General features: G+C 40.9%; 1 protein-coding gene across 1 annotated transcript in view; it reads right to left on the reverse strand.

Annotated features, from left to right (window-relative positions):
• LOC137246141 (uncharacterized) overlaps positions 1-12,044 on the reverse strand; it is a 104,980-nt gene extending 92,936 nt beyond the window's left edge. The window contains exon 1 of the mRNA XM_067777232.1: positions 11,140-12,044. Within this exon, the coding sequence (XP_067633333.1) occupies positions 11,140-11,654 (515 nt within the window). The 5' untranslated portion in view covers positions 11,655-12,044. The remainder of the gene's footprint in view (positions 1-11,139) is intronic.
• Positions 12,045-12,755: the final 711 nt, after the last annotated feature.

Here is a 12,755-nt window from a genome sequence, read left to right on the forward strand (position 1 = left end):
GTGCGAAAGATTGAAGCCCACCGTGAACCGGCTGATTGGACCTTATCAGTGCGGCTTCAGACCTGGTAAATCTACCATCGACCAGATTTTCACAATGCGCCAAATCTTGGAAAAAACCCGTGAAAAGAGAATCGACACACATCACCTCTTCGTCGACTTTAAAGCCGCCTTCGACAGCACGAAAAGGAGCTGCCTATATGCCGCTATGTCTGAATTTGGTTTCCCCGCAAAACTTATACGGCTGTGCAAAATGACGTTGAGCAACACCATCAGCTCAGTCAGAATTGGGAAGGACCTCTCCGAGCCGTTCGAAACTAAACGAGGTTTCAGACAGGGTGACCCCCTATCGTGCGATTTCTTTAATTTGATGCTGGAGAAAATTATACTAGCTGCAGAACTTAACCGCACTGGAACAATATACTGTAAAAGCGTGCAATTACTGGCATATGCTGATGACATTGATATCATCGGCCTAAACACCCGCGCTGTTAGTTCTGCTTACTCCAAGCTGGAAAAAGAAGCGGTAAAGATGGGTTTGATGGTGAATGAGTACAAAACGAAGTACCTGCTGTCATCGAGCAAAGAGTCAGCGCATATGCGCCTTGGCAACCACGCTACTGTTGGCAGCCATAATTTCGAAATAGTAAAAGACTTCGTTTATTTGGGAACCAGCATCAACATTAGCAACAACATCAGCACTGAAATCCAGCGAAGAATCAATCTTGCCAATAAATGCTACTTTGGACTAGGTAGGCAATTGAAAAGTAAAGTCCTCTCTCGGCGAACGAAAATCATACTCAACAAATCACGTATCGTACCCGTCCTGCTATATGGGGCAGAAGCATGGACCATGACAACAGCAGATGAAGCGGCTTTGGGAGTGTTCGAGAGAAAAGTTCTTCGAAAGATTTATGGACCTCTACGCGTTGGCGATGGCGAGTACCGAAGAAGATTTAATGATGAGCTGTACGAGCTATACGCAGACATCAACATAGTCCAGCGAATTAAAATGCAGCGGCTGCGCTGGCTAGGCCATGTTATGCGAATGAAAGATGATGTTCCGGCCAAGAAAGTGTTTCTATCGGAACCCGCCTATGGAAGCAGAGGTAGAGGGCGGCCCCCACTCCGTTGGAAGGACCAGGTGGAAAACGATTTAAACTTCCTTGGTGTGACCAATTGGCGCCGGTTGGCGGAGCGAAGGAGCGACTGGCGCGCCTTGTTGGACGGCCATAACCGTTTAGACGGTTAAGCGCCAATTAATTAAGTAAGTAAGTTCAACCTGCCTCTTTCCACCTTTGTCATACCCGAGAAATGGAAAATGGCCAAGGTGGTCCCGCTACTAAAGCCTGGGAAACCAGCTAACGTAGGTGAGTCATATCGTCCGATATCTCTCCTATCGCCAGTGGCAAAGACGCTTGAAGCCATTTTGCTCCCTTATTTCCAAGCACATTTGCAGCTAGCCCCTCATCAGCATGGCTTCAGAAAACTCCATAGCACTACCTCCGCGCTAAATGTCATTAGCACCCAGATAAATTGCGGTTTGAATCAATATCCCACCATAGAACAGTACTCGTAGCGTTAGACCTATCAAAAGCTTTTGATACGGTCAACCATGGCTCGTTACTGCAAGACCTCGAAGGGTCTACCCTTCCCCCATGTCTTAAAAGGTGGACCGCAAATTATCTGGGTGGTCGGCAGGCATCGGTGCAATTCAGAAACGAAACATCAAAACAAAGGAGAATTAAACAAGGGGTGCCACAGGGTGGTGTCCTATCCCCGCTTTTGTTTAATTTCTACATATCTAAGCTACCTTCACCACCGGAAGGAGTCACAATCGTTTCCTACGCCGATGACTGCACAATAATGGCCACAGGCCCAGGCCCAGAGATCGATGAGCTATGCAATAAAATAAACGGCTATCTCCCTGATCTCTCCAGTTTTTTCGCCTCGCGAAACCTGGCATTGTCACCGACTAAATCTTCCGCGACCTTATTTACAACATGGACGCCCCAAATGTCGACCATATTGAACATCCACGTCGATGGCACTACGCTACCGACTGTCCTACACCCCAAAATCTTGGGTGTGACGTTTGATCAGGATCTACATTTTGGTGCGCACGCAACCGCAATTGTTCCAAGAATTCAGAGCCGTAATAAAATCCTCAAATCCCTTGCTGGCAGTACCTGGGAAAAAGATAAAGAAACGCTCTTGACCACATAAAAAGCAATTAGCCAGCCGATTACGTGCTACGCGTCACCCATATGGTCGCCAAGCCTAAAAACCACCCACTGGAAGAAACTACAGGCCTGCCAAAATACTGCTCTCAGAATCGCCACGGGCTGTCTTCTTATGTCCCCAGAACACCATCTGCATAATGAGGCGAGAATACTCCCCATCAGGGAGAGAAATGAGATGCTGACCAAACAGTTTCTGTTGAATACCCAGAAACCTGGGCATCCCAACAGACATCTGATTGACGAACCAGCACCGCCTAGGGGCCTAAGGAGTCATCTCCGTAAGCATTTTGAGGAAATACGGCACCTGAGAACCCAGCCGTATGAAGCGAAAAACACAAGCAGGTCCTTGGTGAACTCCATAGACAGGCGTCGGACCTTTATGTCGGGAATTGCCCGGTGAATCCAGTACTTGAAGAAAAATATCCAGAACTCGCGGAAGTGGAATGCATACTCCCCAGGGAAACGCGTGTCACTCTTGCTCAACTTCGTTCTGGATACTGTAACAGGTTAAACTCTTACCTATCCAGAATCAACCCCGACATACAAAATGTATTCCCTGCCTGCAATGTGTTCCCACATGACACCAACCATCTCTTTAATTGTAATGTGGAACCAACGCCTCTAACACCCCTTTCCTTATGGTCCACCCCTGTTGAAACGGCAAGTTTCCTTGGACTCCCGTTAGAGGATATTGATGACAATTTGTGATCGGTCGCGGCTATTAGGTGGGCGAGCATTGCTACAACAACAAAAACAACAACAACATACTTCGTACGCTGAAAAAATTTAATTTTTTTATTTTTGCTGTCATGCTATATAAATAATTAAATCAAAACTTGTATGCAAATTATGCTTATGTACACACAAATTTTTTTGGTTTGGTTAGCAACATTTATTTCAAAGGAGTTTTTTTCACTATAAAATTGTTCGGAAATGCACACAAAGATCTGCAAGAGAGATGAGTTGAGAAAACAAGGCCACGTTATATTAAGGCCCAGTACAAGTTCAACTCAGTTTGTCAGTTAAACTACGCTTAACCTCATTCTGAAGTTTTTCAGTCTACTTTAACTGAAGTTTAAGCTGAGTTTAAGCGGCCGATCTGGCAGGGTTAAACTCTAGTTAACCTATCGGTGATTTGCGTTCGTTCGATATGGCGTCGAATATACCCAACAAGCATTTTGGCTTGAGTACCATTAGAGCTCATGTTGATAACTAGGCATACTTCTAAAATCTCAGGAGTTGTTTTGGAACAGTGGCTCAACTCAAAAGAGGGAATTTTTTTATAAAACAAAAAAATTTAATTCTCAACTTGTGGTTTTCTAACTGGATTCGAATGTAAGATTCTATACCACAGTATTTTCACGAAAATAAAATAAAATATATATAATTTATTTTTGATTAATTACGCTTCATTACTGCTATCAACCAGGCGTTTTTTTCTCACACTAAACAACTGTTGGTTTTGGTGGTACCTCCTTGCAAATTTTGTTTTCAACTCCACCTCAACTCGATAACCAATGTAGGATATCAACTGGAGAAATGTGTTGAATATTCATTTGAGAATTGTACAATTCTCAAAATCTCTCAAAGGTCGGAAAATAATTTATGAATGACGTCTTAAGGAAGTTTTCGACGTTGGAGATTCGAGAACTATACATTTTACAAAATTTCTCAAAGGTTGGATAGTGATTGGAGAATGAAGTTGAATATTAACTAGAGATTGATTTAAGAATAATAGTGATGTTGGCCATCGCCTCCGGAACTAGATATATTTCGCTGGGGAAATTTTTTTCCATGTTTGTTGGGTAAACGAAATCCAGCTGTTGCCGTATCTAAAAATTATTTAGATAATAAAAAACCAATGTTGCCGCACAAAAAAGCCTACCCCAAAGGCGGCCTTATGCTGTGACTGTAAAACTGCTCAGTAGTTTAACTGGAGTTTTAATTTGACTAGAGTTTAAGCATCCTTAGTGTAAGCTTAACTTAACCAACTACTGAAAAACCGGGCCTAAGAAAGGAAAACTTCGAAATATCAAACGAATTCACCCCCATATAACAGATCTAGTTATTATTATTATTATTAGTGCACGTTGTCCTGCAACCTTTATTTAAATCTATTGTGCTTGACCTTTTAGCCTTGTTACGGTCTGCTGCTACGGTCTACGGCTACAATCCACTTGGGAGCGTGTTCACGCGAACACACCTAGTGATGTGGCGAAAGTTGCGATAAAAAGTATCGAAAAAGAAGGAAAAAGACAGACCGGCCATCACTAGCACAAAGGATGGCATTAAGTTTCCGGGAAGATAAGTAAGTGAAAGGGCGTAAAATTTTGGTGATCGAAAAACATCCTCGCCGGCTGTGCACCTACGCAGGGAATTGTCGAGAAACGAGGAAAGAGTCAATAGCGCAAAGCACCGAAACCGTTCTTTCCGACAAATCTCGTTTCTACGCGGCTATTTTGGGCGGTAATAAACTCTGCACAGGTTATGTTGTGTGGACACGAGGTCCAGTTGAAGTAGGTCGGCGTTCGCAGTCACACTTAGCGAGATAAACCTCTTCCTCTACGTTTACTAAGAACACTACCACCTGCGGAAAAGCGTCCGACACCACCTCCGCCTCCAGGGCCAGCAGTACGCCGCCGCGTAATATAATTGACGTCAAAGAGCCAAGTCATCCGGCTCGTACAGGGTAGCGCGGAGCTTTATCGCCAGCCGGTCCACTCGGTTACCTGGACCCAAAGCGCTCACCACCACCAACGGCGCCTACTATTATCACGGGCATCACCATCAGTAGTATCTCCCCCAACCCATCCATTATCGCCAACCACGAGCGCAACAACCACCAGACGTAACACCACCGCCAGCTGCAACGCACACAGCGAGGCCGCGAACATAGGCCTGCGGCCACTAATGTTAACACCTACAACAGGCGGTACCACCGACAGCAATACTAGCCGCATCTTCATCAGCTACGTCCATACCGGCTATAACAATACTAGCGTAATCCTATCAGCTACGACTATAACGGCTACAACAACATAGCCGCATCTTCATCAGCTACATCCATACCGGCTATAACAATACTAGCGTAATCCTATCAGCTACGACTATAACGGTTACAACAACATAGCCGCATCTTCATCAGCTACGTCCATACCGGCTATAACAATACTAGCGTAATCCTATCAGCTACGACTATAACGGCTACAACAACATAGCCGCATCTTTATCAGCTACGACCATACGGGCTACAATATATCAGCTACAATGACAACCACAGGGCAGCGAACCTAGGCCTGCGGTCAGGCCAATTGCGACAGCGAATATCAGCGGTTAAAGCCGTGAGTCCGTTCCTTTATATTTTGCCTTCGCTTGAGTGAACTTATAAATAGCTCTACAAGTTTTTTTTTAACAAAACAAAGAAGGTTTGCCACCGGCACCAGGTCGATGAGGAATAACCAAAGCATACGCACCACCCTATATGAAATGGTCATATAGCTAAAGCAGCCAAAACTATGTACAAAATTTAGATAATTCACTTGTAAATGTTTTGATTTTGTATTCGACATATTTTACCGAGTTAAAAAGTTAGTTAAATTGTTTTGAACAGTGGATTAGATTTTAATATGTAAAGGCTTGTATAATGTAGGATGTCGTACATACACCTGCGAGCAATAAAATTGCAGCAACAATGATACGCAATTTTTATCATTCCCAAAGCAAAATTCTCATTGTTGTATGGAACAGAATTATATATATAACCTGGAACTCGTCTTAAATTAGACTACATCGCGCTCCAAAACGGTTTCGAAATTGGTTGACAGTCATTGTCGTTTAAATCAGTAAACCCGGTTTTACAATTGAGGGAAATGGAAATAGAAGATTAATTGCTGCAACTTGCAAACCAATTTGCTACTTTTTTTTACTCGCAGATGTACCTATCATAACTATATACCACTATGCCTTTGTACTAGTATAAGCCAATTTAAAGGAGACCATTGGAATTATCTGCCAGAAAATAGACTATCATGTCAAGGCGACAAACTTCGCTAAAGCGTAATATATTTTCAATGTATAAATCCAACCAATTTGTATAGTAATGCGATTAGCTTTTAAACGTATGCCATTGCGGTTTATTTGTATGTACGTACGTGCAACCCTTTGCAAGCACCAATTATGCCAATGCTGAAATATTTTCCCGACAACTTTTTTTGATTCTGGACAATCATAAAGTATTTTACAATTAACACGAACACATACCTAAATATTATACACGTATTTATTAACTTTTACTGCCTACAATTGAAGTAACATAGCCTTCAGTAAGACTCATTTAAGATAGAATACATATACATGCCTAGGCCATTCAATGCCATTTGGACGAATAAAGAAACATATATATACATATTTTTTTTTTGGTATGGTTAATCACTCCTACCAGTGAATATCCATTTCCTTTTTCTGCATATATTTTGATTCCTTCACTTCTAACATACCTACCTACTGACATGCATGTACCGTAGTTCATGAACTAGATATTTTTTTTGTTGGGTACCTTGTTGGCAGAGATAAGGAAATCAATTCATATGTAAAGAAATGCACGGATGTGCAGCTTCAAAATATTACTAATCCCTACCTACCCAATAAGTTAAATAGGCTGCTCTATGTACATAAACACATCAATAGTAAGTTAACTTAACCAAAACTTGCTATTAGACAGATAACAGAATTTATGTACGCAAAGCAGAATAATAGCATTTAAAGAGGGTATTTAGAAACAAAGATACCAAACACATTATTATAAGAAATCTATTATACCGATAGGTGCCAACCTATATACGTTTATGAATTTATAAAATAGTTATGTAAGCCAACCAAAATTATAATTTAGACTTCACGAAAGTAAATAAAAAAAAAAAAGATTCAGATTGTATTGCCTTATGAGCAGGAAGCTCGCGAAGATTAAAACACATAGATATACTTAGTGATATTTCAGTTTTTTTTTTTATGATGAATTTTAAATAAATTTTTGTAATTTAAAATGGGAATGCTGGCGTCGCCACTTATTTAGAAGGCACTTAGGTAAACCAGGTAAGGGGCCACCGAAATTTTAGGTGCGTCGGTGGCCATGGATTTTGAGGGTGGGACATAGCACCGGGCGTCGCAACACCACCCGCGGCGCCCCTCTATATATTCGGCCCTTTTCCCCTTTTCTTTAATTTTCAGCTTTTTTTTGTTCTTTTGGAATTTCAGCTTTAGTAACCGGCCATGTCCGGTTCGGTACATTTCTTTTGCGTTTGATTTTTTTTGAAGTTTAAATTTTTTTTAAATGTTAACGGTCTGTCCGTGACATCCGGTTCGGCCGGATGTTGTTTTATTTTGAATTATAAGCGTTTTGAGTCGTCTCTACGCTTCTGTCAGTTTATTTTAAATTTGACAGCTGCTAGTTTGATAGGCATGATAGGAACTTTTTTCTGTTTATGGCGCAGGAACAGTAAGGTTGGCAAGGACCCACCCCAGCCGACAATGACTAGCCACTGTGCACCACCACATCATGCCGACCGCCTTCCTTACTGCTTCCACGGTAAATGCGATTCCATAACAGCCTATTACTGTATGCGGCGGTTTTTAATGTATTTAAGTACCTCTTCAGGCTTTTTACTCCATCTACATTTCCAGAGCGACCCATTCGAAATTAATGTGAACCGAGCTTCCAACTCACTAAAGCGAAATTTTTGTGTGATTTTATTAAGGTGATATCGTAGACTACACTGTCCCGTATAGTACCCAGGAGAGGAGTTCGTAGCTTAGATTAATGATTTTGGCTGATACTCTCGCTGTTGTGTATATAAACAAATTGACTTATTTAATTTAACATGGCGATGTCCTCCTTTGTTTGAGTTGCATTAACTTTTCAATAGTTCCGAACTACATACAAATTTCCACTTTGGAACTAGTTGGTTTATTGGAACTATTTCGGTAGTTCCAAACTAGTGTTAAAATGAAAGCTTACTTGTTTTCTTGGTACTATTTCGTTGGTTCCGAACCGAAGAGAAATTCTAAATGCTGCTTCTAGTACGATATTAGACCATTTATCCATAACTCCGAGCCAATGGAAATGTTTGGGTAAAGAAATCATACTCATAGTCGCAGTTAATTAAAGCTAGCAGCATTAACATATTTCTCAAATTAAATATGTATGAAAAATAAGAACCCAAGCTGTCGATTTAATAACTGCGTAAAATCTTCTTAGTACCGAACTTGTGCTTATTTGGCAGTTTAGGTCTAGCTACGAACCAGAAATGTGTATCACTAGTTACTGACGAAAAGAATTTCAGGGAACCGCTCACTATTTTTTTTATAACTTTAAGTATAGACCTCTCCAGTTTCAAATTGAAACCCAGTTCCATGTACTTACTTTCAGGAAGACTGTTATAATCTAAATTTAAACAAAATTCGGTTTGATCATATGTCCAAAATGTTTCAGATTTAGGGTGAAACTTTTGACCGTGTACCTGCCTACATCTCAAACTATTTATTGATAAAAAGTGGCCGATGTGGTGTGGTGAAAGCGTGCTTCGCATAACACACCGAAGGCCCTGAGTTCAAATACCGGCCAAAGCAACATCAAAAATTCAGAACAAGTTTTACAATTGGACAAAATTATGTTCAAGCGCGGCCACCCCTGGGCAATCAATACCAGTCCAATCCAACCAATAAGCCAGTATACCATCTCTGGTTAAGATATCAAACTTTTTATCAAACTCATCATGTTACCCAACGGACGGACGGACATTTCTCAATCAAAATCTCTTTCGGTCTTGATGATTATGATATAATGAAGTTTATATTTTTCTCGATTGCTACATGCCATGACATACTACCGCTATTAAACTTAAAGTTCTAATACCCTTGTATACAAGTACACACTGGGTACTGGGTATACAAATAAACGGACCTAATGGGCTGCCTATAAAGCAATTCAAGTACGTTGGCTAGAAATTGGCAAAGAGCATAATCAACTGCTATGCGTAATATGGTTGAACGAGCGCAGGCCTTACTTTTACAATTCTTCTTCTTCTCCACGAAGGTTTGGAAGTATTGTCGATGATGACGATCCCTTGCTGGATATTAGCGTCATTAAGGTACTAGCACGAACATCTCGGAAACGACTTGGTATGAACACGTCGAGCCTTATTGGTGTACGATTTTAGACTACGCTTATGACCATATATGTAATGGGTTGGTGTCGAAATTCTGTATGTACAAAATTCTAAAAACAAAATTCTGCTTTTTAAAATTCTGCTTTTTTTAAATTCTGCTTTCTAAAATTCTGCTTTCAAAATTCTGTATTAAAATATAATGTTAACAATGTTAAAGAGGTCATGTAAATATTTTGAAAAAGTGCGCCATGCTCAGTAATTCTGCGTAGAGCACCTTTCTGCATAGGCGGCCTTCGGCCGCGCTTATAAAAAATAACCCTTAACCGATCCAACACCGGCTACGCCATGCCATGATTCCGGAATTTTGACTTCCAGAATTAAACATGTAGAATTTTGATAAAGAAGAATTTTAGAAAGCAGAATTTTGAAAAGCAGAATTTTAAAAAAGCAGAATTTTGTTCAAGCAGAATTTTTTTGCAATTTACAGAATTTTGTTACCCAGAATTTTGTAATAGAGAATAATGACACGCTCCCATATGTAATACTCCTATATTGCTTATAGAAAATGCTCGCAATGTGTTTTGAGTTCGAAATCAAAACAAGACAGCCTATAAAATTTTTGTGATTATAGCAGCATAAGTGTGACAAGAAAAAATAAAAATTTAGGTACATTCGACTATTGAATACAAAAACAAAAACGTTTAAAAACAGCAATATATCGCCACTCTGATGTTTGGGAATGTACCTAGCCTTTTGTAGCAATATAGGAGTATTACATATATATATGCTTACGACAGACATGCCTACCGCGGAAATATTCTAACCTTCGTAACCCGTTTGGGTTGACTTTTGCAATCGTAGTGTTCTCTGTTCAAGGTTATATTTAGCATGTTATGGGAAAGGTTGAGCCCCACTATAGAGTGACTGGTGGGACCTTCTTCGTATTTATTGAAGCTGTCTTCTATAGCAATATAGCAAATAGGAATCTTCCTATATGCGCTATGTCTTCATTTACGATAGGATATATATTCTAAGCCTCTTTACCAGCTTGCTTACCGTATCGTACCTGTGCTACTATATGACCAGCGGGTTAGGGGGTCAGAATATACCCGCGGTAGGTATGCCTGTCGTAAGAGGCGACTAAAATACCAGATTCAAGGGGCTGTGTAGCGCAACCCTGCAGGTTGCCAGCGCAATATATAGCTTCTCCAAAACCAATTATCAACCTCACCTATCCGCAGCGAATCCTGTTTCACTAACAGACGAGGCTCTGGCCACATAAATCGTTCCCGAGATGGTCGGGCTAGCACCTTAATGGTGCTGTGTTACCGGAGCGTACCGGATCTGTATCCGGCAAAGGACCCAAAGCCTTCGGGGAGTAACCTTATCGCTACAACAACAACAACTATATGAGGCGGCTCTGAGAGTATTGGCCGTTTACATAAGATGTGAATGTGATAATCTAGAAAGTTCGAGCATGGGTTCGGAACCGCAGCTGCCTTTCCAGAAGTACAACCAAGTCGTATAATACTTTAATTTTTTAAGGAAATCTCTACGGAACTAAACTTATTCACAGTTTATTTCCAATTGGCTATTTTACCCCTCTTGTTTAATCACGCCTAATGGTACATTTTACGTAGAAAGTTTCTCTCGAATACCGGTAAGCCTTAACCGGTCATCAAGAAGACGGTGTTTAAAAAATAAAAATTCTTCTACACTGATTTAAATCCACTTACCCTGTTATATTTGTAGCGCCCACCGGTTCACACACTCTCTTGCAATTATAGCGTTGCTCTAATTGACTATTAACTTGTTTCAATTCGTAGTCCAATGATTTTAAAATGGATGATGTGGAGCCTGCACGCACGAATCCAAGCTCACTACTTTCAATATACTTTTGACTTTTTAGCAGGTTTGGCCTGTCGCTGCCTGCCTTGGCAGGCTTCGTAAGGCGCTTACTTGGAGTTTCATAGGAGGCTGCGGATTTTTGTGTTCCTTCGCGTACACTTTCTAGTGAACGATCCACTGAGAAGCCACGTCTCAAGTAGCCACTACCAACTTTATGCGCTGCCAATAAACGGTTGCTCCTGTTGGTCCCGTTATGCTGCGCCTTATGCGCTTCGGCAAATGAGAGCTGCTTCTGCAAACTTAAATGCGTAGCCGGCCGTTGTGGGGCATTTGAATGAGTGGCAGCCGGCATTGTTTTCATCATTGCACGTTGAGGACTCATCCACACTCTTGTCGTAGGCATTCGTTTTGCCGGTTATCGCATGTTTAAGAGCGACAAAGCGATCAAGGCAAGAGACGAAATTCGACTGATTAGCTTAATGTACAAAGTAAACGTGTAAACTATGTTTGCTTTTAGGCGCTGCTGCTGCTGTTGATGTTAATATTTAATATCTACTGAATCAAGAAGTACCACTCGATATAAACTAATTTATCATTTATTGAGCTACCCGCCTATGCCTGTTTTCGAGCTCACACCCAGTCGCCAACGAAGCTGTTCGTTTTTTCTCGAGTCATCGAACCAACAGAAATCGGATCAAAAAAAGAAATATGTCACTATTTTGTTTTTGCCAAAATCAAAATTTGGCAATAAGAAACCAATATAAATTCCAATTATGCACTGCTGCCACCGATATCCCGGCTATTGTCACGGCAGCTGGTTTGGTAGGGTCGGTTGTCGCGCGCTGACTATTTCAAGAGCGCTTCATCGACGCTGGCTTTGTCGCAAAAATCGTATCAAAGAGTACTCGAAGGGCTCAAAATATACGAGGGCGGATCATTTGGTAGTTATATTGGAATAATTGCAAGGATTCGAAAGCTGGACAATATATGTGACCCGGCCTATGAAAAGGTGGCTTATGACTCAAAAAAACTACTAAGAAACTGAAGAAATGCATTGTTTATCTTTAACAGCTGTTTCTCACAATTTATTTTTTGATATGTTGTGTTATGTGATCTGGCAGGGTTGGGCATTAACTGCACTAAAAACTTAGCTCCTATTATAGTAGCAGCGGAAGGTGGAGTAAGACTTTATCTCATTTGGTGCTGGCGTCAGTTATCGCGAAACAGGATAACAGGCGTGACGTAAGGCTCAATTGTCATAATTAGTAATCAGAGCTTAACCGACAATTACTTAATTTCATCAGAGTCACCGGATTTAGCTGTTTCAATGAACTTTAATTATCATATGAAATTGATAGTTTTCGTACGAAATATTAGTTTCGTAAGAAAATTTTGAAAGTGTTAGTTTTCGTATGGTAAGTAAAAACTAATGTTTTTAAGTGAACTTAGTAGAGCGGTAGCCTCCGTGGTGTGGTGGTAACGTGCTACGCCTACCACACCGAAG

The sequence above is a fragment of the Eurosta solidaginis genome, chromosome 3 (assembly GCF_040869045.1).
Source record: "Eurosta solidaginis isolate ZX-2024a chromosome 3, ASM4086904v1, whole genome shotgun sequence".
Taxonomy (NCBI): domain Eukaryota; kingdom Metazoa; phylum Arthropoda; class Insecta; order Diptera; family Tephritidae; genus Eurosta; species Eurosta solidaginis.